A 27,096-nucleotide genomic window follows, 5' to 3' on the forward strand; every position below is an offset into this window, starting at 1 on the left:
AACCGAGTATTTGGTTGTAATGTTAATGTAGCTACATCAAGTTAACCCGATTAACTGATCCAAATATTCATAATCGATTATAACAAGTTATGATTGATTATTAATATTTCATAGAGCTGATTCGCTACAGCACAGTGCACAGTTTAGCATGTCTCAGCGTACTGGCCCAAAGAATCATCTTAAGCCTGGACAGGGCCCCCTTGGTAGTAATTGCTGTCTTGGCAGGATGGTGTTGGAAAGGGGATGGTGGATACAGCACCACACTAAGCTCTGTCAGCCTGGCCAAACTGGTACTCAGCCAGTTTATCTGATCTGCTAACTGACTCCCTGCGTGACAAGTAGAGTGTCCAAAACCCTCTAAAACCCTACCAGGCTGGGAGGGCAGCAATACAAATTTAGTACAGACCTGCTGAACTGATTATTTTATAACCCTTTAAAGCCCTTAGATACTGCAGTTGCTCCAATGGTGTAATAAAGACACACATCGACAAGTTAATTTGGTTTGAAAAGCAGAATTAATTTATTTTGAACATTTTATTAAAACATACATGAGGTTGGCCTCTTCACAAGGGAAATCCATTTTGGCTGAACCCTAGAGTACCAGAAAGAATACATTCTACATGGCTGGTAGAAGTTACCCTTTGCAACCAATCTGAGTGCTTGCAAAGGGATTCCACTAAAGAACTGGGGCACTGTTCCAAGATCAGTTCCCAAGAGCAACTTGGGTGCCTGCAGCACAATCTAACAAGTCAAACAAACATTTATAAATATTATGTGGCAAGACAGTCATCACACATAGGTAGTAATGACAGACAGGACAACAAAAAAGGTTGGTTCACATTCATTTTAGTGTATAAACAGCATTAATCACAGTTGTTAGAAACTACACACTTTGTGCTAGGGCAAAGCTTGAGTAGTTTACACAAGTGCATGTTTTTGTGGTCGTGAGTGACATTGTGATATTTGTATTTCTCTTAACAATGATTTGTTGCGTCTGCAATTTCAACATTCATGTCTCCTGATATTTTTATTTCGATCACATTATTTTGTTTCTCTCAAGAACTTTCTAGTGCCATCATTTATCTTCAGCAAAACATTCAACTACATTAAAACAACATTAAAATGAACGCATAAGCAACTCTTTGTGGTACATTCTGTTCGGATGAATCTCACAACAATATCAAAAAGTGTCAGTCATATCTCACCCCCAAATCAAAAGAAACAAATCATGTTTTGCATTAAAAAAAATGCAGCCTTTATCTACAAGTAGGTTTAGCTGCAAGCTATGGGGGCGAAATCTCCAAAACGGGACATGGTTTCTCCAGAAGAAAGGGGGCGACAACTCCACAGATGGTTAGGGTTAGGTAAGGGGCTCCCAATATCTATTCTGGCTATTTGGAGCTCCCGCCCATTTTTGGAACAATGCCTGCAGCTATACCCTTCTCTTTTTTTTAGGTCATAACGTTTTCTGATTACTAAATTTTTGAGTTTCAAAACTAGACAATTTCATGACAATTATCCCAAAAATATGCTTCAATTTCTTTATGCAATACAAGACCGTCCCTAGCACAGGCTGGGCCCATGGTGAGGTCAAATGCGGCACCCTGCCTTTGCTCGGTACAACCCTGGTGGGTTTTAGAGGTGAAATACAACCCTGTCATTACTTTGTGGGATTAACCTATTTGTATGGCTGAAAGCAAAATCTAGTGACCTTTGCATGCACTGACAGAAACAACTGATCATTCATCTCTGATGAACACAGAAGCTATCAATTCAAAACATTCAAATAAAACCCAATATCAAATACATATTCTGTCATCTTGAAAATAAGGATAATGACTTAAGGATAAAGGTGCAAACATGAGAAAGGTTTCAATAAGGAACACTTACATAGATGTATGAGCAAGTAGGAGACAAAATCATTTGTTATTCCTGATAGATATGAGCTCTTTTCAAAATCTGCACATTTAATGGATATTTAAGTATTAATTCACATGAAACCGATGAAATATTAAAACAACAAAAGGAGGATTTGGCTGTTTACAGCTATGGTTTAATACGGTGTTCTTGACATCCTAGTTGTTAGCATGCACATATAAAAAAATAAAAATGACGGTATATCTCAGTGCTATATATTAAGACTTTTCCACCAACCAAACATACATTTTCTACCCCTCATTAAGCCTTTGTGTTGGTTCATGTCCCATAAATCGAACTCAGACTTCTGAGATAAACGCCCATTTGCAAAAGATCTGCATGAGGCTGAACGATGAATCTAGATTCATAGAATCCCAACACTCAATAAAAATAAAGCTTTGCCTTAAGTTAGTGTTTAGATCATAAAGCAAAATCCTTCAAATGTACCATTCAAATGATTTCAAGTCACTCCTACATTGTAAACAAAATCCTTGTGCACTAGTTTTGCAAAATAAAAAGACTTCAAATAATTTAAACCAGTATATACATACAACTAAGTAGGCAAAATTGAGGTCGTAACAATCAGTGCTCTCAACGAAAAACATCCAGACACATTTATTTTCGCAAGTGCATTTATGATATACATTGTTGCACCATTCCAACTTTATGAGGTCTTTTTGTGGAAGGAGTTAGCATTCGCGGTGTCTATGCATCTACTATATACGCAATGTTTGAACTTTGAATTTTCTAAATGGCGAACCCATTGAAATTGTTTGCTTCGTACAGACAGAACAAGTTGATGGAAGTATGCTAAGCCACTCTAGCCATTTTTATGCAATAATATGATGTAATTTTACCACTAGATGTCTCTAGCGCAGATTGTCTGTATGGTTCGGCGGTATGCTGTTTAGCGTGATCTTTTTAATTAGCATTTTTATTGTGACCTTAAATGACGGTCGCTAAGGACAAAGCTAACAAGCCTAGCCCAAATTATGATGTGCCAATGTACAACGAAAGACATATATTTTTACTTACAAGATCATTTTGTTCTGAAAATTATGAATAAGGAAAATTTAATGATCTTTTGTTTCAAGTAGCAAAAAGGCTCTCCATTTGGCCCCGCCAAGTCCAGATGTCTTTTTCTAACTGATCAGAGAGCTGCGTCTTGTCAAGTCCATGTTACTAGCACTCAGTCCTCTGGATTCTGACAAAATGCTGTTAGATTCCTGATAAGAGAGAGAGAAAAAAAGGATAAAGATTTCAATCATTTAAAGGGATAGTTCACCCAAAAATAATTGATTGGGAAAAAAAAATAATTTTCTTTTATTTTTATTTTGGGTGATTTTTGGAGCTACAAAAAGGTCTGATCACTATTCACTTGCATTGTATGGACCTACAGAGCTGAGATAATTTCTTCTAAAAATCATAATTTGTGCTCTGCTGAAGAAAGAAATTCATAAACATCTGGGATGGTGAGAGAACTTTCCTTTTTGGGTGAACTATTCCTTGAACATAATGTAAAGGCCTATACACACTGAGAGAAAATATTCACTGTGAGCAAGTCTTTTGAATTGAAATAATACATTCTTATGGACATATTCACAAAATTCGCTTGATGACAAAATGATGTTGCAGTATGCCACTACAATTGTTATTAAACTGTATTGCTGTATCATATTCACTCATCAATCTCACAAATTTTATCACTGCATTAAAGCGAGTGAAATGTTTTGCCGGAGTTTCCTGGTGAAATGAACACTAGAGGCACCACAACAACTGTGCATTTTATTCATTTTCATACAAATCATGACTACAACAGTTGATTATGACTTTATAAACAATAATTTTTTGCACTATTCCTCAGACACTTCTATGTAATGATATTGAAATACATTCACTATAATACACGATTTAAAAAAAAAAAAATCAATTTTAACGCTTGAGTTACAGACCCACCTACTGTACATTTACAAACTTATTCCAGCGTGATTAGCTTCCGCAGTAACTCACCAGATTGTTGGACTTTGGACTCAGCAGACTGCAGATCAAGCACAGCCAAGCATACAAGCTGACACATGAGATGAAAGTGTCAGAGGTAACACAAAATGATGGGGTTGCTTCAAAAAATTTGTTTTTACATTTATACATTTACAATAATTTATTTGATAGAAGCTTTTATCCAAATCGACTTTCAAAAGAGGAATACAAAATAAGCAAATCATCTGAGAGAGACAGTGGCTCGAAAAGTGCTGTATAACAAAGTTTCAATAGCATCAGTATAGTAGTATTCAAGACAGAATAAAGTGCAAAAATCATTTTTTTTTTTTGCCTTTTTTTTTTTAAGACAGAAAGTAAGTCAGCTTCAAGGAGTTGGGAAGGTCATTCCAACAATGTGGTATGATGAAACCGAAAGTCCGGGAAAGTGTTTTGGTGCCTTTTTAGCCGACCACAGGCTTCTGTTGGGAACGTAGCTCTGCAACAATTTTAGGTATGCTGGAGCAGACCCAGTGACTGTTTTGTAGGCCAGCATCAGAGCTTTGAATTTAATATGCGCATCAACCGGCAGCCAGTGAAGAGAGACAAGGAGTGGTGTAACATGCGCTCTCTTTGGTTCATTAAAGACCAGACGTGCTGCTGCATTCTGGAACATTTGTAGGGGTCTAACTGCACAGGAGGCCTGCAATGAGAGCATTACAGTAGTCCAGTCTAGTTATGACAAGTGACTGAACAAGAAGTTGAGTGGCATGTTCAGAAAGGAAGGGTCTCATCTTCCTGATATTGTAGAGTCTAAATCTACACAATTGTGCTGTATCGGAGATGTGGCCTGTGAAATTTTGTTGGTTTTCGATGATTACCCCTAGATTTCTGACCATTTTGGAAGGCGTTACTGAGCCCAGCTGCATGGTGATATTGTGTTCAACAGCAGGGTTGGCTGGAAAGACAAGGAGCTCAGTCTTAGCTGGGTTAAGTTGCAGGTGGTGCTCTTTCATCCAGGCTGAGATATCTGCCAACAGGCAGAGATTCGAGCAGTTACCGTGGTGTCATTGGGCTGGAAAGACAAGTAGTGCTGTGTGTCATCGGCGTAGCAATGGTAAAGAAACCATGTGCCTGAAAGATGGGTCCCAGTGATGTTGTGTATATAGACAAGAGAAGTGGCCCAAGCACTGAGGTACCCCAGTAAGTAGCTGATGTGACTTGGACACCTCACCACTTCAGGCTACATTGAAGGAACTACATTTGCTTTTAGGACACTATCAGTTAAGATTAGGTTAAAGTTTAAGTTTTTTTTAAAGTTTCTTTTTTAAAGTGTTGCAACGGTGACGTAACGTTCATGAGATCTGGCCGCAAAGACTTGATTTTTGACTCTTAGCTTTCAAATTATGTCAATGTTACCTTTAAATTCAAACTATAAAAGTCTGCACTTATATCACGCTTTTTTAACCTTAGCGGTTCTCAAAGTGCTTTACACTGTGACTCATTCACACATACACTCACACACCAATGACGGCTGAGCTGCCATGCAAATAGCTAGCCTGCCATTGGGAGCAACTTGGCGTTCAGTCTCTTGCCCAAGGACAATTCGGCATGTGGTTGGCCACCGGCAACCCTGTGATTAGTGGCCAACCCGCTCTACTACCTGAGCCACAGCCGCCCCATAAATGTTATAAATGTTTTTATGCTCTTCAATGAGTCAAATCACTGTAGCTGCTGTCAATTCAAATAGAAGTGCTGCATTGCGTCTTCTCTTGACTACAAATTACAGCAAGAAAAAATATATACATGAATTAACATCAGAGAGGATGTTGAAAGACAATGCAGATGGCTGAAATATTCATCTCATGTAATCGGCAAATCAGCATTTCAAACGCGGGAAGATATCAATGATATCAACATCTTACACCTACAGTAATGGTACATTTACCTCAGGAGAGCTTTCTATTGTTCTTTGTGTAATTATGCCTGAAGAATGTGTTTGTGTGGGTTTGAAAACCTACCTGTGAGGTATCTTCTGCGCTCTTATTGAGAAAATTTAAGGAGCTTGCCCTCTTCATCCTTTCAAAGAATAAAAAAAAAATATCAGTTACAGCATCATACTTTGATTTAGAGTTATCGTGGTTTCAAGTCTTTGGATAAGGTACAGGTTATAACTGTCATCTTGGTTGTGTTGTGGTGTAATCTCACCCAGGGTTGCTTGGCTCCTGAGGGCCGCTGCCCTGCAGTTTTTTCACCAGCATCTCACTGCTGCGCCGCAGGGCTTCACGAATCTTCCCGAACGAGCCACTCCTGCGCAGGCCACCATTCCCATCCTGTGCACAGAAGATCAACTTAACAAAATAAAGATAAACAAAAATTCTGTCATTATTTTCCTCACCCTTACGATGTTTCAAACTCATTTAACTGACTGACTTTCTTCCATGAAACACAAAAATTGTGGCCACTCTTTTGCATTCAATGAAAGTGAATGGGGACCCTTAAAAGTAACATAAAAGAAGACCATATTACATATGGCTATATGTCAGATATTCTGAAGTCATCCGAAATCTTTGTGTGAGGAACAGGTCTAATTTAAGTCATCACTCACTAAAAATGTTCACCTCCATTGTTGCTCTCAAACCAAATATACTGCTATTACATGTTTTGTGTCAGGTTCGATGTCGGCAACATTTGGTCATGAGACACTTGAGAACCAATGGCATTTGATACTCAACGTATGTAGTCCATTTTAGAGGTTGTCCGATAGTGGATTTTGCTGATACCGATAGTCTTTCCTTTCTATGTAATTACCACTGACATTGAGGCTAAAAGAGCCCAAAATGAATAAAATCCCAAAAGCAGTTTCCTGTGCAACCAAAATCCCAATAACAACCAGAAATATGAGGATTTGGTGAATAAGGCAGGACTTTTTAGTATAAACAAGCTTTGGGACTCTTATTTTGAAATGATTAAGACTTGAGTATCTAGGTCACGTGACGCCATGTGAGGTTTGGACGTGTGAACGGTGAGCTCTGTGCACTTTACTAGTTTTAACACTATTAATGGCATAAAACAGTGAGATTCAATACACTCTGTTCCATAACGGTTCTAGGAGGACAATATGTCAAAGAATTCAAAATCCTCTGGCTGTGGAGACATTAAAAGACACTTACGTGCTCAAGCTGGCACTCCCGAGAAGGCCCCATGCCAGGGAGCCGATTTGGTCAGAGAAATTAGGGAAATACTGTGAGAGATGTTGAACATGCTGGCAATGCTGCTGAAGGTCGTTGCCGACTCTGAAGATCTTGCTGTAAAACCTCGATCGATCACTGCCATGGAGACGAAATTCTCTAAGGTGGTTAGAAGAGTGGGGGATGTCGAGAAACAGATCGATTATCAGCTAGCAACCGTAGCTGGCTGGATCCGAATTCCGAATAGTCGGAATTCCTGAGGCCGAAGATGGTCAGATATGGTGAAATTCCTGGACGGGCTCTTTCTGAATCTGCTTGACATAACAGGCCATATGCTGGAAATCGAGCAAGCTCACAGAGTTCCAGCTCGGCAATCCCGATCAATTCTGGCCAAATTTCTGAGATCATCCAATAAAGATCTTGTGTTACACAAGGTAAAGAATGAAGATTTTCTTTTTACCAGACTTTGCAAATTCGATAAGAGAGAAACGTGTTCGATTCAAGGAATGCAAGAAACTCTTACATCAATGGAAGGTCACTTTTGCACTGATATTCCTGGCCAAATTGAGAATAGATGCTAAAGACGGCCGTAAAACTTTCACGTGCCCACAACAAGGGATGTCCTTCATAAATTCATGCGAGTAAGTTATTTTTTTGGTACTCACATTGCAGAGTGCCTTTTTGTTTCTTTTTGTGCTAGTTCCTCCTAGCGGCTGGAGTTTGTTTTGTGGAGTAACACTCCTTCAGGACCATTTTGTGGATGAATCTACACGCTCTTTGTGTTTATTCGCCTATTGGCTAGAGTTTGTTTTATAGATGATCTTTTGTTGTGTAATTCTGTCAAACAAAATTTGTATAGAAACTCCGTACTAGAGCAATCCGATGGCAAGGTTGTCGCGGGGGCTCTTCGTAGGCGTACATGGACTGTTTGAGTTTAGAGGGAAGCACATGTTTTTTCATTTTTCTGTTTGTTTGGTTCTGGGGAAATTTGGTGTTTGATTGTTGCAATAATGTTGGAATGTAGTCTTTATAATTTTTTTTTTGACACACCTTTTCTCATATTTTAAAATGGCAAATAATATGAGTGGATAGTCTCTCTCCATGTGAAATGTGAATGGATTGGGACACCCCATAAAAAGAAGGAATGTTATTTCTCTTCTTAAGCATAAGAAAAATGATATAGTGTTTCTTCAAGAAAAGCATCTTTCCCCGCAGGAAGCTGAACAATTTTTGAAGATATGGGGTGTACATGTTTTGTTTTGTGCTGGCTCAAGTAAGAGCAGGGGAGTCATTACACTGATAAGTAAGCATCTGCAATACAAATGTCTCAAACAGATTAAAGATGAATTAGGAAGAGTCATTATTGTTTCTGCAAAAAAAAAAAAACAGGGTCAGTGTCTTATTTTAGTTAATACAGGTGAAACTCGAAAAATTAGAATATCGTGCAAAAGTTCATTCATTTCAGTAATTCAACTTAAAAGGTGAAACTAATATATTATATAGACTCATTACAAGCAAAGTAAGATATTTCAAGCCTTTATTTGATATAATTTTGATGATTATGGCTTACAGCTTATGAAAACCCCAAATTCAGAATCTCAGAAAATTAGAATATTGTGAAAAGGTTCAGTATTGTAGGCTCAAAGTGTCACACTCTAATCAGCTAAACACCTGCAAAGGGTTCCTGAGCCTTTAAGTGGTCTCTCAGTCTGGTTCAGTTGAATTCACAATCATGGGGAAGACTGCTGACCTGACAGTTGTGCAGAAAACCATCATTGACACCCTCCACAAGGAGGGAAAGCCTCAAAAGGTAATTGCAAAAGAAGTTGGATGTTCTCAAAGTGCTGTATCAAAGCACATTAATAGAAAGTTAAGTGGAAGGGAAAAGTGTGGAAGAAAAAGGTGCACAAGCAGCAGGGATGACCTTAGCCTGGAGAGGATTGTCAGGAAAAGGCCATTCAAATGTTTGGGGGAGCTTCACAAGGAGTGGACTGAGTCTGGAGTTACTGCATAAAGAGCCACCACACACAGACGGGTGCTGGACATGGGCTTCAAATGTCAAACGTCTTACCTGGGCTAAAGAGAAAAAGAACTGGTCTGTTGCTCAGTGGTCCAAAGTCCTCTTTTCTGATGAGAGCAAATTTTGCATCTCATTTGGAAACCAAGGTCCCAGAGTCTGGAGGAAGAATGGAGAGGCACACAATCCAAGATGCTTGAAGTCCAGTGTGAAGTTTCCACAGTCTGTGTTGGTTTGGGGAGCCATGTCATCGGCTGGTGTTGGTCCACTGTGCTTTATTAAGTCCAGAGTCAACGCAGCCGCCTACCGGGACATTTTAGAGCACTTCATGCTTCCTTCAGCAGACAAGCTTTATGGAGATGCTGACTTCAATTTCAAGCAGGACTTGGCACCTGCCCACACTGCCAAAAGTACCAAAACCTGGTTCAATGACCATGGTATTACTGTGCTTGATTGGCCAGCAAACTCGCCTGACCTGAACCCCATAGAGAATCTATGGGGCATTGCCAAGAGAAAGATGAGAGACATGAGACCAAACAATGCAGAAGAGCTGAAGGCCGCTATTGAAGCATCTTGGTCTTCCATAACACCTCAGCAGTGCCACAGGCTGATAGCATCCATGCCAAGCCGCATTGAGGCAGTAATTAATACAAAAGGGGCCCAAACCAAGTACTGAGTACATATGCATGATTATACTTTTCAGAGGGCCGACATTTCTGTATTTAAAATGCTTTTTTTTATTGATTTCATGTAATATTCTAATTTTCTAAGATTCTGAATTTGGGGTTTTCATAAGCTGTAAGCCATAATCATCAAAATTATATCAAATAAAGGCTTGAAATATCTTACTTTGCTTGTAATGAGTCTATATAATATATTAGTTTCACCTTTTAAGTTGAAATACTGAAATTAATGAACTTTTGCACGATATTCTAATTTTTCGAGTTTCACCTGTATTTACGCACCTAACGTTGATGATCAGAACTTTTTTATAGATCTTGAAGGGATGTTGCAAGCCGTTGACACCCCTCATGATATAATATTGGAATGAGACTTTAATATTTTGATGGACTCAGTCCTTGATCACAGTGAAGAAAAAGTGTGCAAGCCCCCTAGAGCAACACTGATGCTTCACAGGATGTGTCAAAATATTTCCCTCATTTCATCTGTTGTTGATTGCTCAATTGGAAACGTTTTAGTCTCAGATCATGCCCTGATGTTTTTAGATGTGGTGCCAAATATGGCGAAAAGGAAATCATATAGTTGGCACTTTAATTTATCCCTTTTGCAAAATCTTGAATTCCAACAAATGTTAAAGTCTGAAATCAGTGTTTATATATACAGAATCCAAAGGACGAGAACTCGTGGAGTTGGAAGGGAATAATAAAAGTGCAGAGACAGAGCTGAAGCGCCAAATGTCATCCGATGAGTTTTATGCTATTCAGGGCAAGACGGTCATTCTTTAAGTTGGGGGACAAGGCATGAAAACTTCAGGCAAGATATATTCTCCCTGGTGGTGAAATATTTACCATTACATTGATATTAATAATGCTTTTAAAGAATTCTTGATCTTTATAGTTCCACATCTTCATCTACTGATGAGGATATTGTAAACTTTGTGGAACCATTAGAACATCCTAAACTGACAGCTGAGCAAAAAAAATCTCTTTTATTCTGAGATAACCTTGGAGGAGCTTGGCAAGGTAATTAAGACCTTGCCAACAGACAAGACTCCGGGGCCAGATGGCTTTGCCGCCTAGATTTTTTAGATCTTATGCTACAGAATTGGCTCCAGTTTTGCTAGAAGTTTATACGGAATCATTAAAGAATGGACAGCTCCTGCCAACCATGGCGCAAGCCCGGATTAGTCTAATTCTTAAAAAGGACAAAGATTCAAGTGAGTGTAATAGTTACCATCCAATTTCCTTGATCCAGCTAGACATAAAAATATTGTCAAAAACTTTGGCTAACTGATTAATTTATGACATCTCTTATACATATAGATCAAGTGGGGTTTATTCGGGGCCATAGCTCTTCTGATAACATAGGTTTTTCATCAATATCATGTGATCAGTGGCGAATGATCATATTCCGGTCGCTGCCATCTCACTTGATGCTGAAAAGGCATTTCATATGGTAGAATGGGATTATTTTATTAAGATTTTGCAAATGAGCTCAGAGAGTATTAACACTGACTACCACCCCTGGAGTCGCAAGTTAAAATCCAGGGTATGCTGAGTGACTCCAGCCAGATCTCCAAAGCAACCAAATAGTCCCCTGCTACCCACATTGAGGCGAGTAACCGTTACACCACGCAGACCTACTAAGTAGTGGGAATTGGGCATTCCAAATTGGGGAGAAAAGGGAATTTTTTTTTTTTTTTAAATAAATTTAATAAAACAAAATTTGTTTGAAAGATTTTGGAAATTTACGGATTTATACTTAAGTTACTTAATAGACACCCGGTAGTGGAGTACAATCGAATGTTGCCCTGCAGGGTTGCCCTCTTTCCCCATTCTTGTTCTGTCTTGCCATGGAACCATTAGCAGAAAACAATAAGAAAGGATGATGATTTTTACAGGGGTGGTGGCAGGAGGTGTGGTGCATAAGCTTTTGCTTTACACAGATGATATTTTATTTTACATCTCCGACCCTACTAGATATATACCTTAGCTCCACAGAATTATTAGTTCCTTTTCTAAGTTCTCTGGATACAAAGTTAATTGGTCTAAAACTGAAGCTTTGGCTCTGACAGCGTACTGCCCTGTAATTGCTTTTCAGCTGGGTGCCTTCCAGTGGCCCAAACAGGGCACTAAGTATTTGGGTATTTTATTCCCAGCAAATTTGTGTGATTTAGTTAGAGTTAATTTTAACCCTATAATAAAAAAAAATTCGGAGATTTGCGAAGGTTAATGATATTAAAATGAATTGTATTCCAAAATTCAATTACCTGCTACAGTTACAAACCATCAGGGGTGGGAGCTCGTCCTAAACTGTCCGTCATATTCCAGCTACCAAGGAGCTTGGATGGAGGTGACCCCTGATGAATTTTACAAATTTCTTGGGTTGCTCATTTACATGGGGTTTTCAATTCTCACTGATTCCCATCGTCATTGGGGAACCAAGTAACTTCAGGGCTCGTGGGCGAGGGGATTTATGTGGCGTGACTGCTACAAGGCTCTTTTTGCAGTTCTACAAGTTGTAGACCGTACAACAGAGGATAATCAGGATCACCTTAGGAAGATGTGTTATCTTATGGACCACCTCAAACAAAAATGCAAGAAGCTCTTTCAGCCTAACCAAAATCTTGCAATAGATGAGCGTATGGTCAAGTCTAAAGCTCGGTCAGGTTTTAAATAATACATGAATGGCAAGCCTACTCTGTGAGGTTTTAAATTATGGGTAATTAAACATCGGACACGGGGTATACTCTCAACTTGAATGTTTACACAGGTAGTCATGATGGGCATGTTACTGACTTGGCCACCAAAGTAGTTGAATCGTTACTGCAGCCATTCAAAGACCAGGGCCACAATGTTTGATTTGACAACTTTGAACATCCCCATCTCTTATGGTTAAGTTGTTAGAAATGGGAACTAATGCCTGTGGGACAGGCAGGGTGAATCGTAAACAAACATTAAAAACATCAAAAGATGGGAACGCAAGACAGCTTGTGGGTATATGAGGTGGTGTAGGACTGAGGGGAATATACTTGTAATTCAGCGGAAGGACACGTGTGCAGTTACATGCCTCTCCAATTTCCACAATGCAAATGGCTCAACCAAAATTACTAGGTTTGTAAAGACTTATGGCGACTGGACAACAGAAGTAGCCCTCCTCGGTATGTATATCGGTTTACCTCTTGTCCATTTCAGATCATTGATGGTGGGGAATATTTGAATATCAAAACAAATGTAATTTCTGAATGACTTAAAGGCTTGGAATATGGTGCACATGTATGGACTACTTTAATTACCTTTTTGGAGCTCAACAGACACAGTCTGCATTAACTTTGATTATTGATTAAGAGTGACCAGGATATTCTTAAAAAATTCACCTTTTGTGTCACACAGAAGTAATACAAGTTTAACTATTTAAATTTTTTGGTGAACTCTTAACAACAAAAAGTGGTGAAACATGAAGGTGTTGAAACATTTGACACTGACCCCGCTCCACTCAGCCTCATCACCATCACAATCCCCTCGGGGGCCTCCGGGACAGTTTACCCCATCCCTGCTCTGACGTCTGTCCCCTCCACCACAACCCCCGTCCTTCAGCAACTCCACCACCTTACTCTGATTAATTGCATCAATGCCCTGAAAGAAAGAGGGGATATATCTCATGTTCTATTTTGCACTGCCATTGCATTATTTTATTTGTTAATAATACTTGTTTCCTCCATTTGCACCATTATTTTGGGTCTTTGCCTTTGCATTACTATTCCTGTTGCTCATACTTGGGGTCAGAAGTTTGTTTTCAGACCCCTATTCTTATTAAACTTAATGCAAAAATCATCCTGCACAGTTTGTGCTACGGACACGAGTGATAGTGCAAATCATGCAGCTTGTAAGAGACAGGTTTGCTTTTACTTCTCTAAGCAATTGGAATGATTATTTTCAGCATGTGGACATTTAACATTCGTTCGTTCACGAGAATTCTGCCTCTTTGCACTGTACACAAGACAAAATCATATTTTATCTTTTTATGGTTGCCAAATATCATTGATCAAACAGGGGATTTTAATCAACCGGCATTTAGATTTATACAGATAGTTTTCTTCAGAACAGTCTGAAATCGCTACATATTGCCTATATAATGCACTATGTGGTACCCACTATATGTGGATTACTAAATGATCGAACGATTGAGTGATTTCAGAGTCAGCAAACGTATGCCCATCAATCACATTTATTTAGGCTTAAAGTTCTTGTTGTGGTTTAACTATTTAATGCCACATTTATGGAGAAATAAATATGGGCTGAAATATGTGCCACCAGAAACTGAATTTGAACCATTATATTTGAATTTGAATGGCTAAACTTGAATAATTGCATTGAAAAACTGAATTTGAATCACATCATTTGAAATTGTATTGTTTAATTAAAATTGTTTCAAAACAGTTTCTAATGCCATTGTAGAAATTGTACAGTAAGCCAGGATTCATTTAATCCATGAATGAAAGTGTCCAATAATAGAGCAGTTACTGAGATTGAGTAGAATTCAGCTGGTCATGTGATGCTGACATGGCAGCCCCCATGATGGCACCCCTGCCCCATGTAGAATAAAAGAGCTTTTATAAGGTGACTGATATGACTGAACTCTTTAACTCGCATGAGTGGTCATAAATTCATATACACTATATGTTTCAATATTACTATTAATATCTTTAGAAGTAATACTTTTTAAATGAGGAGAAAATTGCAGCTTTAAGGTTTGCCTTTAGCCCAGTTCTACCCTATGTAATAAGTCAATGGAAAAGGTAAATTTGTAATGGGACACATTTATAAAATACTTCTGGAAATAAATGTTAAGAAATTGCATAAAATCAGAGAATTATGGAACTGGATCCAAATATAACAGATTGTGGATGGAGTTTTAAATGTTTTAATTCAATTAGATTTTTAACCTTTTATTAGAAAATAAATGAGATCTTATATAACACCTAAGATCAATGCTAGGGATAGGAAACATCTCTTAATGAGGTTTTGTAAATATTGTATCCTGTTGTAATAACTAATAAAGCTAACAATATCAATAAATATGGCTTTTATTTATGGGCTGAAATATGTGCCACCAGAAACTGAATTTGAACCATTTATATTTGAATTTGAATGGCTAAACTTGAATAATTGCATTGAAAAACTGAATTTGAATCACATCATTTGAAATTGTATTGTTTAATTAAAATTGAATTTATTCAAAAACTGAATCTGAATTGTATCATTTGAAATTGAATTTATTCGTTTGGAACTGAAGTCCAATAAAATTTGATCCTCACTGAAAATTAAACTCTCTATATATCTTCACATTCACTTCTCACAATTCAGATTCAGTTCTCAAATTCAATTTCAAGTTACTGAGACAGACATCCGGGTAGTTGGAGGATGAAGGAAGAGCAATCGAGCGCAGATCGATAGATAGCGTTCATTGGCGCACAGGACTCCTCTTGGACCAATCAGCACCAATGTTTTGGAGCACAGTACGTTACCCGCCATGAAACTATGGAATTACGATTGTGTCAATAATAATGAATGTAACTTTATAAAACTGAATGTAACTTTTTCAGAAACTATCAAAAATATTCCATTACAAAAGAAGAAAAACACAATTCAAATGAAAAAAAAATGAACTCAGTCGCATGCAATTTAACAGGCTCTTCAAATATGCTTCATTTTTTGTTAATGTTTTTCAAAGATTCGTTTTCGCAAATCGTGGATTCTGAATACATTGCCACAGATTTACGCTTACGCCGCAGTTTTTCGTTTGCTGTTTTGAGACAAACCTCTCGTGGGGGTGGGCTTAACAGTGATCTACTCTGATTGGATAGTGAGCTTTTGATGGACAGGTGCTCTCTGACCCGGATGTACAGACGTCACTCAGTGGCGCGATATTGGAAAGCTCTCGCGGTGATTTGTAGTTATGCAATACGTCGTGCTTTGTTGTATTACTTACTAACAATATGTAAATAATATTTGACCTATAATTATATAATTTAATATTATATGAGACCTTCGATCGTCTAATAATCGTCTTCGATCAGTCTGTAAAGATGAGCTTTCAGGAGAGACATGGAGCGGCATCATCTTCCTCTTATTTATTTAATATATATATATATATATATATATATATATATATATATATATATATATATATATATATATGTATATTTTTTAATGCAAAGAACAGGAACATACAAAAGAGAAAGCATACATGTACATCACATAATATCAACCAAAACAATAAAGAAGACAAAAATAAATAGAAAAAATAATAATAATTAAAAAAAAGATAATAATAATAATGTATATAACAATAAAAGAAGAGGTAGGGCATTACATCACACAAAAATGTTCACATGAAGAGATCAAATGCAATGCAGATTCTAACAGTCCTTATGGCTTTCTTATTAGTAGATACTGAAATCAAATTTAGATAATTTTCTATTTCTTTTAAGAAGACAGAGAAGATAGGTTTACAGTTTAAAAATTTGCATTTGTGAATATAGAATTTGCTTAAGAAAATAATTAAATTAATAACAAAACAGACATTTTCGTTTGTGGGGTCTGAATCAAAATACCCAAATATAATGTTTCTCATATGTATTGAGAAGCCTGGCAAAATCTTACACTTGATAAAAACATCAATTTCATTCCAGAGCTTCTGAGTGTAATGACACGACCAAAATAAATGAACCACTGTTTCATCAGAATTCACACAAAAAGAGCATGTTAGCTCAATGTCAGATTTAAATCTTTGTATAAATTTCTTAACAGGATAGAACCTGTGTATCAACTTAAAGGAAATTTCTTTCACTTTATTTGTGATAATGAATTTCTGCTGTAAAGACCAGATTTTTTCCAATTAAGGTTACCAAACAAATTATTCCAAAAGGAAATAACAGGTGGAACAGAAATCAAATCCTTAAGAAATAAAGATCTTATAGTTTTTAGCTTTCGACTCTGAAAAACAGATTTGACCAACAGAAGTATCACAAGGTTTAGGAAAGGATGCAGTAGATACTGGGGTGAAGTAATTACGGTTTTTAAAATGCATACATAAACCAGAGGGAATAGCACCCATTACTGTAGCAAATTCTTTTGGGGTTACTGGTATTTGGTATTCAGAAAGAAATTCTGAATATCTGAATAAAAGACCTTGCTTATTAAACAAATGCTCCACTCCTCCTCCTCTTGTCCTTCAAGGCAGCTTGAAGTAAGTTCGTGTTACTTAAGTAACCAATAACATCGATACAATTTTCTAATTTTACAGAAAACACTCTAAATTTCAACACAGTGGTGGAATATTGCATATATTTTATTATATTTATTCACAATGTTTTGATAAACACATATAAAATATCATAATTTTATATATTTTTTAATAATTTTTTTATTGTCATTCACAAGTTTGCAATGCACTGATGTCATGTCATGATGTTATGTAGTTTGATTGTTTGCTCTTTTGCACAGTTATTATATTCAAGGACGTGTCAATGTAGACAGTGCAGATATCAAACTGGTCTTCATTCTACAGCAAGGCAGAAATCTTGGTGCAGATGCTGCATCTGTACATAACAACCTTGAAATTCTTAACCAGTCAGCTCGGGAATACCAGCACAAGGCAGGGTCAGCAGCAGTCCGTTCAGCAGTCGGGGCAGAGTCAAACAGTGGACCAAGATATGGCCAGGTTTCAGTTTTGCAGTCATGACAATGACAAAACAGCAACATTTTATTTAGCATGCATTTACAATACAACAATAAATTTGCAAAATAAAGCCAGAACTGTTGCACACTGTAACGTTACATGAATAAAACTTTTATCGATGTTATTGGTTACTTCAGTAACACGAACTTACTTCAAGCTGCCTTGAAGGACAAGAGGAGGAAGATGATGCCGCTCCGTGTCTCTCCTGAGAGCTCATCTTTACAGACTGATCGAAGACGATTATTAGACGATCGAAGGTCTCATATAATATTAAATTATATAATTATAGGTCAAATATTATTTACATATTGTTAGTAAGTAATACAACAAAGCACCGACGTATTGCATAACTACAAATCACCGCGAGAGCTTTCTAATATGCGCGCCACTGAGTGACGCCTGTACATCCGGGTCAGAGAGCACCTGTCCATCAAAAGCTCACTATCCAATCAGAGTAGATCACTGTTAAGCCCACCCCCACGAGAGGTTTGTCTCAAAACAGCAAACGAAAAACTGCGGCGTAGCTGAAATCTGTGGCAATGTATTCAGAATCCACGATTTGCGAAAACGAATCTTTGAAAAACATTAACAAAAAATGAAGCATATTTGAAGAGCCTGTTAGAGTTCATTTTTTTCATTTGAATTGTGTTTTTCTTCTTTTGTAATGGAATATTTTTGATAGTTTCTGAAAAAGTTACGTTCAGTTTTATAAAGTTACATTCATTATTATTGACACAATCGTAATTCCATAGTTTCATGGCGGGTAACGTACTGTGCTCCAAAACATTGGTGCTGATTGGCCCAAGAGGAGTCCTGTGCGCCAATGAACGCTATCTATCGATCTGCGCTCGATTGCTCTTCCTTCATCCTCCAACTACCCGGATGTCTGTCTCAGTAACTTGAAATTGAATTTGAGAACTGAATCTGAATTGTGAGAAGTGAATGTGAAGATATATAGAGAGTTTAATTTTCAGTGAGGATCAAATTTTATTGGACTTCAGTTCCAAACGAATAAATTCAATTTCAAATGATACAATTCAGATTCAGTTTTTGAATAAATTCAATTTTAATTAAACAATACAATTTCAAATGATGTGATTCAAATTCAGTTTTTCAATGCAATTATTCAAGTTTAGCCATTCAAATTCAAATATAAATGGTTCAAATTCAGTTTCTGGTGGCACATATTTCAGCCCATAAATAAAAGCCATATTTATTGATATTGTTAGCTTTATTAGTTATTACAACAGGATACAATATTTACAAAACCTCATTAAGAGATGTTTCCTATCCCTAGCATTGATCTTAGGTGTTATATAAGATCTCATTTATTTTCTAATAAAAGGTTAAAAATCTAATTGAATTAAAACATTTAAAACTCCATCCACAATCTGTTATATTTGGATCCAGTTCCATAATTCTCTGATTTTATGCAATTTCTTAACATTAATTTCCAGAAGTATTTTATAAATGTGTCCCATTACAAATTTACCTTTTCCATTGACTTATTACATAGGGTAGAACTGGGCTAAAGGCAAACCTTAAAGCTGCAATTTTCTCCTCATTTAAAAAGTATTACTTCTAAAGATATTAATAGTAATATTGAAACATATAGTGTATATGAATTTATGACCACTCATGCGAGTTAAAGAGTTCAGTCATATCAGTCACCTTATAAAAGCTCTTTTATTCTACATGGGGCAGGGGTGCCATCATGGGGGCTGCCATGTCAGCATCACATGACCAGCTGAATTCTACTCAATCTCAGTAACTGCTCTATTATTGGACACTTTCATTCATGGATTAAATGAATCCTGGCTTACTGTACAATTTCTACAATGGCATTAGAAACTGAAAACTACTATGTTTGAATGATGCAGCTTCCAGGCCACTAGGTGTCACTGTAAGCCAATGTAAGCCACATCGACATACTCCAAAAAATTCCAGAGTGTGCCTTTAAGGAAAGTGAATCAAGATTCAAATAATTTATAGATTTTTATTGAATAATAATGGAGCAATTTTTTGAGTAAAAAGAAATAACATATGGTAGTTTTTTAAAAGGCAATGAGGGGGCCCTTTTGCCCCACATTTGGGGTAAAAGTCCCCCAGGGGATTTGTAGTGATATCGTGAAGATATGGGGACAAAAGTTGGTCAACTAATGCAAACACTTTTGAAACACCATGATACTTTGAGTAACAAATTAAGATGATTCTTTTTAAAAAATAACCATTTGAGAAAACGGTGTGCCATTTCATGTTAATTTCAATCTTTAGCCCGTTGTACCCGCTATCACTTTTATTTAAAAAAAATTCAAATCACATTTATTTATTTGAACCTCCTCTTTCAAATAACTTCCTGGAAAGTCAATTTTAAATGCTTCTCAAATGTATTCATCCTCTTTTCATGATATATTTGACAACATCTTTTTACTAGCCTTTACTCGCCCAGACCTTATAAACATCAACATCAGAATTTGGTGAGAAATTCAATTGAAAATTGAGACAGAAAAAGATAAAATGAGAAAGAGCATAAAAGGAGAAACAGAAAGTGGATTTGTAATTTTATAGGTCAAACCATCAGGTAGGAAATCAATGTGTGCGTTTTGTACCTGTTTGCGAGTCTTAGATGCACAGTTCTCGAGTGTTTCCGCCGCCTCTAGTTTGCCCTGTCTGCGATACAGCGCCCCCAGGCTCTTCAGTGTGGTATTAACAGTGGGGCTACACAGAGCAGGGAAGAGAAATGTCAAGAACAATTTACCAATAAACATATGGAGAGCACATCGAATGAATGACTCCACTAATCAGGGCAAAACATTGAGTCCTCCACTATCTGACACCCAGAATCCTGCACACTCACCTGTCCACTTTGCAGGCCTTGTACCAGCTGCCATACTCCCCGTAAGGGACCGATTCCTTCCTCTTGCCCTGGAAAAGTCCATCACTTCCTCTATTAAACTGATCCGCAATTAATTTTGTTTTGAATTTTCCCAAGGCAGTGTTTGCAAGGCTGCAAGATATGTTTTTCCCATTCTTTTCTCTTTCGTTCAGCTCAAACCTCTTGACATACAGACAGATTAATTTGAGCATCAGGTGTAAGGAATGATAACAGTCAAAATTAAATCTATTTTGAAATGTTACAATTAGTAAATAAAAACAGTAATGGTAACACGACAATAAGGTTGATTAAGTTATATACAAAAACATTAGTTAATGCATAATGAACTAAAACTGACTAACAAAAGAAAGAATTTTAATAAATGAACATTAACCAATATTATTTCATTCTGTTAAAAAATATTGTTCATTGTTAGTTTGTGATACCTAATGCATTTACAATAAAAACAAATACAACCTTATTGTAAAGTGTTCCCAATTATATGTGAGCAAAAAACAAACAAGTTAAAGCATTTATAACATTCAATTTTTTTTCAGTGATCACAGCGTTTCATGCAATATACTGTAAATACACTGGGTCCAAAAATCTGAGACCACAAAATATACGTTTAGTTACATAAACTCAGCAAAAAAAAGAAATGTCCTTTCACTTTCAACTGCTTTTATTTTCAGCAAACGTAACGTGTAAATATTTGTATGAACAAAACGATTCAACAACTAATACATAAACTGAACAAGTTTCACAGATATGTGACTAACAGAAATCAAAAGTAACAGTCAGTATCAAGTGTGGCCACGAGCGGCATTAAGTACTGCAGTGCACCAGATTAGCCAGTTCTTGCTGTGAGATGTTACCCCATTCTTCCACCAAGGCACTTGCAAGTTCCAGGACATTTCTGGGGGGTACTGCAACAGGGATTGAGATTCGGGCTCTTCACTGGCCATGGCACAACACTGACATTCCTGTCTTGCAGGAAATCATGCACAGAACGAGCAGTATGGCTGGTGGCATTGTCATGCTGGATGGTCATGTCAGGATGAGCCTGCAGGAAGGGTACCACATGAGGGAGGAGGATGTCTTCTCTGTAATTCACAGCATTGCAGATTGCCTGCAATGACAACAAGTGGAGTCCAATGATGCTGTGACACACTGCCCCAGACAATGACAAACCCTCCACCTCCAAATCGATCCCACTCCAAAGTACAGGCCTCGGTGTAACCAGGCTCATTCCTTCAACAATAAACGGGAGTCCGACCATGAGACAAACCGTGATGTCAGTGAAGAGCACTTTTTGCCAGTCCTGTCTGGTCCAGCGAAGGTGGGTTTGTACCCATAGGCGACGTTGTTGCCAGTGATGTCTGGCAAGGATCAGCATTACAACAGGCCTACAAGCCCTCAGTCCAGCCTCTCTCAGCCTATTGCAGACAGTCTAAGCACTGCTGGAGGGATTGTGCATTCATGGTGTAACTCAGACAGTCGTTGTTGCCATCCTGTACCTGTCACCCAGGTGTGATATTCTGATGTACTGATCCTGTGCAGGTATTGTTACACGTGGTCTGCCACTGCAAGAACGATCAGCTGTCCTTCCTGTCTCCCTGTAGTGCTGTCTTAGGCGTCTCACAGTAGGGACATTGCAGTTTATTGCCCTGGCCACATCTGCAGTCCTCATGCCTCCATGCAGCATGCTCACGCAGATGAGCTGGGACCCTGGGTATCTTTCAGAGTCAGTAGAAAGGTCTCTTTAGTGTCCTAAGTTTTAACTGTGACCTTAAATGTTAATTAATTGTTTGAGTTTCATTTAACAAGCATGGAAAACATTGTTTAAACCCTTTACAATAAAGATCAGTAAAGCTATACAAAATAATCTTTAAAATAAAGTGTCCTGAAAAAGGGACGTTTATTTTTTTGCTGAGTTTATATTGTTATCGATGTACATTTGCAATTTTGTGTTTGGTAAACTATATTATTTTTTGAAAAACGTCACAAAAAATGTTTATATCTCCCATAAACTTACACTGATGTCCATCATTTAAAATCTAACAGTAATTAATTGTCAAATTATCTGCTTCAGCTGCTGATGTCAGTTTAATAATTATTTTGCTGCCTTGCAAGGACTGCTTTTTCCTGCAGATCCAGACACAACAAGTGATACCTTGCTCTCTTCTCTTTCCTCTGCATGCATCCAAATAGGCTTGTTGTCATCTGGAAAAAAAATACAAATAAACATGGCAGTATTGCTTTGGCATTGTAGATATTAATAATTCTGATTTGTTACTGTTTGCACAACAAGTTGTACATTTCTAGCATTTCACTCTCATGGTATGAAGTAATGACTTGATTTTTATCGTAATGAGCTTGTAGACGCAGGTGGATCTTTGCCATGATCCTGTAAGAGTCTGACTGGTTTAAAGGGATGTGATGTCACAAAAGGGTTTAATAGCCTTGTGTGCATGACAGTAAATTAGATTAACCATGACCCCTGAAAGACTACCAGATATCTACCTTACTTGCTTTCACCCTTACTATCTCTGCTGGAAAAACCATGACAATGCAAATAAAAAAATTTGTCCAGTCAAAGCACAAGAGAGCCTTGGGTCAAATTCGTTCTTTGGTGGTGTTTGATGTTTTCATTTTTTTTTTTTTTGCATAATTAAAATGTTGATTAATATAATTCCATACTTGCATTTCATGTTTGTATTGGATATAAGATATGTTTCATCATCCAAGCATCTGTAATGAAAAAACATTTTCTATGGGAAATCAAATTAAACTAACTTAAGTGTAATTTACACCTTACTTGTATAGGACTACTTATAAAATTCTGACTATACTCATGAGTTGACCCCTGTTTTGGGACTGTGCTTCTAGTGAAAATGTTTGTATCCAACTCCATAACAGATATGCCTATTGATTTCCTTTAATCATGATGCAGAAGATCAGGATGTTTCTTGTCGAAGATGTCTAGGCATTTGCAATGTTCGATTCACCTCCAAAACACATTAAAGAAGAATGAGTGCATATCGAGGAAAGCCTGGTTGATGTGCACACACCTGTGTGCACCAGAGATAAAGAAGTATTTTGCAAAGTGGATCACAGGTGCAAATGGTTCTGCATTGGATCAAGCGACACGCATGTTTAAAACAGGCTTTAATTGTCCATGCGCAGATGAGAATTTCACATGGAATGCATATTTAGTGCTAATAAAGTGACAAACACAACACGAATGTAATGTTAAATTTGCTGGAATATCATCAAACGTTTAATGCAGGAAAAACACTGATTTACACAAACAGCTTCATAAATTATTTTCAATGTCATGTAACTGGTGTAACAAATGTACCAAATATACGCATATATAGGGGAATGCGTCATGTAAAAAACTATAAATTAATTGTAAAACATATGGTTCCAGCTGTAAAATAAAAAAGTCACATTCTGTTTATTATCATTAAAAAATTATGTATTGAATATTGATTTATTTTATTAAACACTGTTGCCACTAAGGATATGCTGATACCATTTATTTTTTTAAGTACTGATACTTCCTTCTGGTACTCGGCAATGCAGTATGTTTTTCTTCCTGAAATCCATATCAACAGTTCATGTCAATTTTATCATCAAAATGGTGTTTAAATAAATACATGAATTAAACGTTAATCAAATGAAAATAAAATTTATTTTCAACATCAAATTGTATTATTTTTATAAAATGAATTGATTTTATAAAGAGCCTCACATCATAATACTCTTATTTTTGTCAAATATAGTGCTGCATAACAGAGCATCACAGATGCGAGATATAGCTTAAATATAATAAAATTTATATTAATGTATTATTAGTAGTATAACTATACAGTAGAGATCTATTTCTGTTGTAGGTGGTAGGTCTGATCACTGACAATGATGAAACCGCCTACAGAGAGGAGGTGCACACTCTGACATGCTGGTGTCAGGAGCACAACCTCTCCCTCAACGTCAGTAAGACCAAGGAGCTTGTAGTGGACTTCAGGAGGAAAGACAGAGAACACAGCCCCATCACCATTAATGGAGCACCGGTGGAGAGAGTCAGCAGTTTCAAGTTCCTCGGTGTCCACATTACTGAGGAACTCACATGGTCCATCCACACTGAGGCCATTGTGAAAAAGGCTCACCAGCGCCTCTTCTTCCTGAGACGGCTGAGGAAGTTTGGAATGAACCACCACATCCTCACATGGTTCTACACTAGTACTGTAGAGAGCATCCTGACTGGCTGCATCACTGCCTGGTACGGCAATAGCACCGCCCACAACCGCAAAGACCTGCTAAGGGTGGTGCGAACTGCCAGAAACATCATCGGAGGTGAGCTTCCCTCCCTCCAGAACATCTATAACAGGCGGTGTGTGAAAAAAGCTCGGAGGATCATCAGAGACTCCAGCCACCCGAGTCATGGGCTGCTCTCACTGCTACCATCAGGCAGGCGGTATCGCAGCATCAGGACCCGCACCAGCCAACTATATGACAGCTTCGTCCCCCAAGCAATCAGACTTTTGAACACTTGATCTATCAGGATCAATAATTAGCACTGCACTTTATTAATCTATAAAGTATTATCTCACACTGGACCGTTAAATATATTCTCCCCAATTCAACTACTGTATATATATTTTATATACCCTCACCCATATTTTTTATTTTTATTGTATGTGTATTCTATATTGTGTGTATTGTTTACTGTACATTGTATATTGTGTTGTGTAAGTGTGTGTACATTTGTTATGTAAATTGTGTTGTGTAAATATGTTGTTTATTGTAATTGGTACTGCTATGTTATTTGGAACTGCACACAAGACTTTCACCTACTGTTGCACTTGTGTACACAGTAGTGTGACAATAAAGTGATTTGATTTGTACATTTTTCAATTTAAAATTGAGCTATTATTTTGGCTGAGCTTTTATTCTGAAGTGTTTATTTTGTTATGATGGTAGCTTCTCAATATGGAGAAGCTGGTTGCTACGTGACTCAATGATTATTAAACCGCCGAAGGCTGTTATTTAATTAAATATGTATTTAGTCTGTTTGTGCCTCGTGCTAAAAAGTGAATTGGCACTCTGCTCGCTGTCATCTGCTTGCATGCAATGCTCATGATGGTGTTTTCCGTGTATGAGCCCTTAATGTCTTTATGTCACAAGCGTTCATATTTGAAGTGGGCAGCACATGCAAATTTTATATTTATCTCATTAAGTCACAGCTTTTGTGGTTAAAATGATTTCACTAGGACATAATGTGATTTTAATCTGTGTGCTTTTGTACTTCATATGGTATCTTTTTGGTATCTAAGCATTTTTACGAGCATGTGCACAAGTATATGAGTGTGATATCTGACCTGTTGCCACTTAAAGCCATGCTTTACACTGATTTTATGTTGGTTAAGGGGGATGTTATGCACAATGCAAACTGGAATCACTGTAACACATGGCCTGTTGTGACTTGTCATTAAGGTCATGTGCCCACTGCAGGCTCTTCTGTATCATGTGTTATTATTAAAAATGTAAACATCTTTTAAAACACATTATTTTAAGATTTTAAGATGGCTACGTACTGTTGATTGATCCAAACTCCTTCTCATGTGCGCGGTCAGAATCTCCTTGTAATGTGTCTCTGCATCTTTGAACTTGCCCTGTTTCAGATAACACGTTGCCTGTTGAGGAAACAACATCATGACAAATGGGCTTCAAACAAAGGTTCATGTTTCATATAAAAATTCACATGGAGCACTTATTTTTTGCTGACTGTATATGCAATTTCATCCAGACAAAAGATACCAATGGTGTTTATTAACTTGAGTAATTACTTTTTTAGAAGCCCAGAGTACACTGATAACATAAACAGGAAGTTCAGATTTGTCCTGCTCTAAAATTGAAGCTAATTGAAGCTAAAATGTGCTTTCAGTAGATTCCTGTTTTTTTCTCTAGGCGAAAACTCATTTAGCTTATTTCCAACTGCTAGAAATTCACCATACTCCCATCTCTCTGCAATTACACATATTACAAATATAATGCCATTACTGCCACTAATCCTGCTTAAATCCATTTTTAGTCATCTATCGTCCTCCAGGTCAACTAGGCAACTTCATCAAAGAGCTACTGTACTGTGCTGCTGTCCTAATTCCATGAAGATGGCACTTAGCTGGTGGTTCTTGAGGACTTTAACATCCACCTGGACAAACCTCAAACTTTCAAGTTTGAATCTGAAAGTCTTTCTAGCTCTTCTGACCTCCTTTGACCTTACGAGAATGCACACTCCTGCAAAACACAGAGCAGGAAAACCGCTATTTCTCATTCTTGCCTGTACTTGTATCACAAATAATCATTGTTTCTCCTCTTGCCTCTGTTACTCTCCCTTCTTCCCGACCACTCACTCTGGATTTTCTGCCATAAAATCCATTCTCTCTTCCCAACTCACTTCTCTTCAGATAACTGATCCCATCACTGGAGCTTGCATTTCACGGGAAGCCCAGTTGACTGATGTGCACAATTTGGCTTCAAAGACCCCGTGTCCACATTCGTGTCCCACATGAAAAATTTATTTAGCACTCAAAGTGAAATTAATGTAATACGGTTGCTTCATCGCCTGACTGAAATGCATAGGGACGTTACAGACATGAGTATTAAAATAAAAGGTACATCTTAAAAAATAT

At 37.4% G+C, this 27,096-nt stretch overlaps 1 protein-coding gene across 1 annotated transcript in view; it reads right to left on the minus strand.

Moving 5' to 3' along the window:
- Positions 1–502: 502 nt before the first annotated feature.
- The window catches only part of LOC127649225 (kinesin light chain 2-like), a 61,150-nt gene continuing 34,556 nt past the window's right edge, over positions 503–27,096 (minus strand). The window contains 9 exon segments of the mRNA XM_052134234.1: positions 503–3,143; positions 5,913–5,970; positions 6,100–6,224; positions 13,266–13,415; positions 20,133–20,241; positions 20,381–20,448; positions 22,572–22,621; positions 25,999–26,034; positions 26,037–26,097. Coding sequence (XP_051990194.1) covers positions 3,060–3,143; positions 5,913–5,970; positions 6,100–6,224; positions 13,266–13,415; positions 20,133–20,241; positions 20,381–20,448; positions 22,572–22,621; positions 25,999–26,034; positions 26,037–26,097 — 741 coding nt within the window. The 3' untranslated portion in view covers positions 503–3,059.

The sequence above is a fragment of the Xyrauchen texanus genome, chromosome 1 (genome assembly GCF_025860055.1).
Source record: "Xyrauchen texanus isolate HMW12.3.18 chromosome 1, RBS_HiC_50CHRs, whole genome shotgun sequence".
NCBI lineage: Eukaryota > Metazoa > Chordata > Actinopteri > Cypriniformes > Catostomidae > Xyrauchen > Xyrauchen texanus.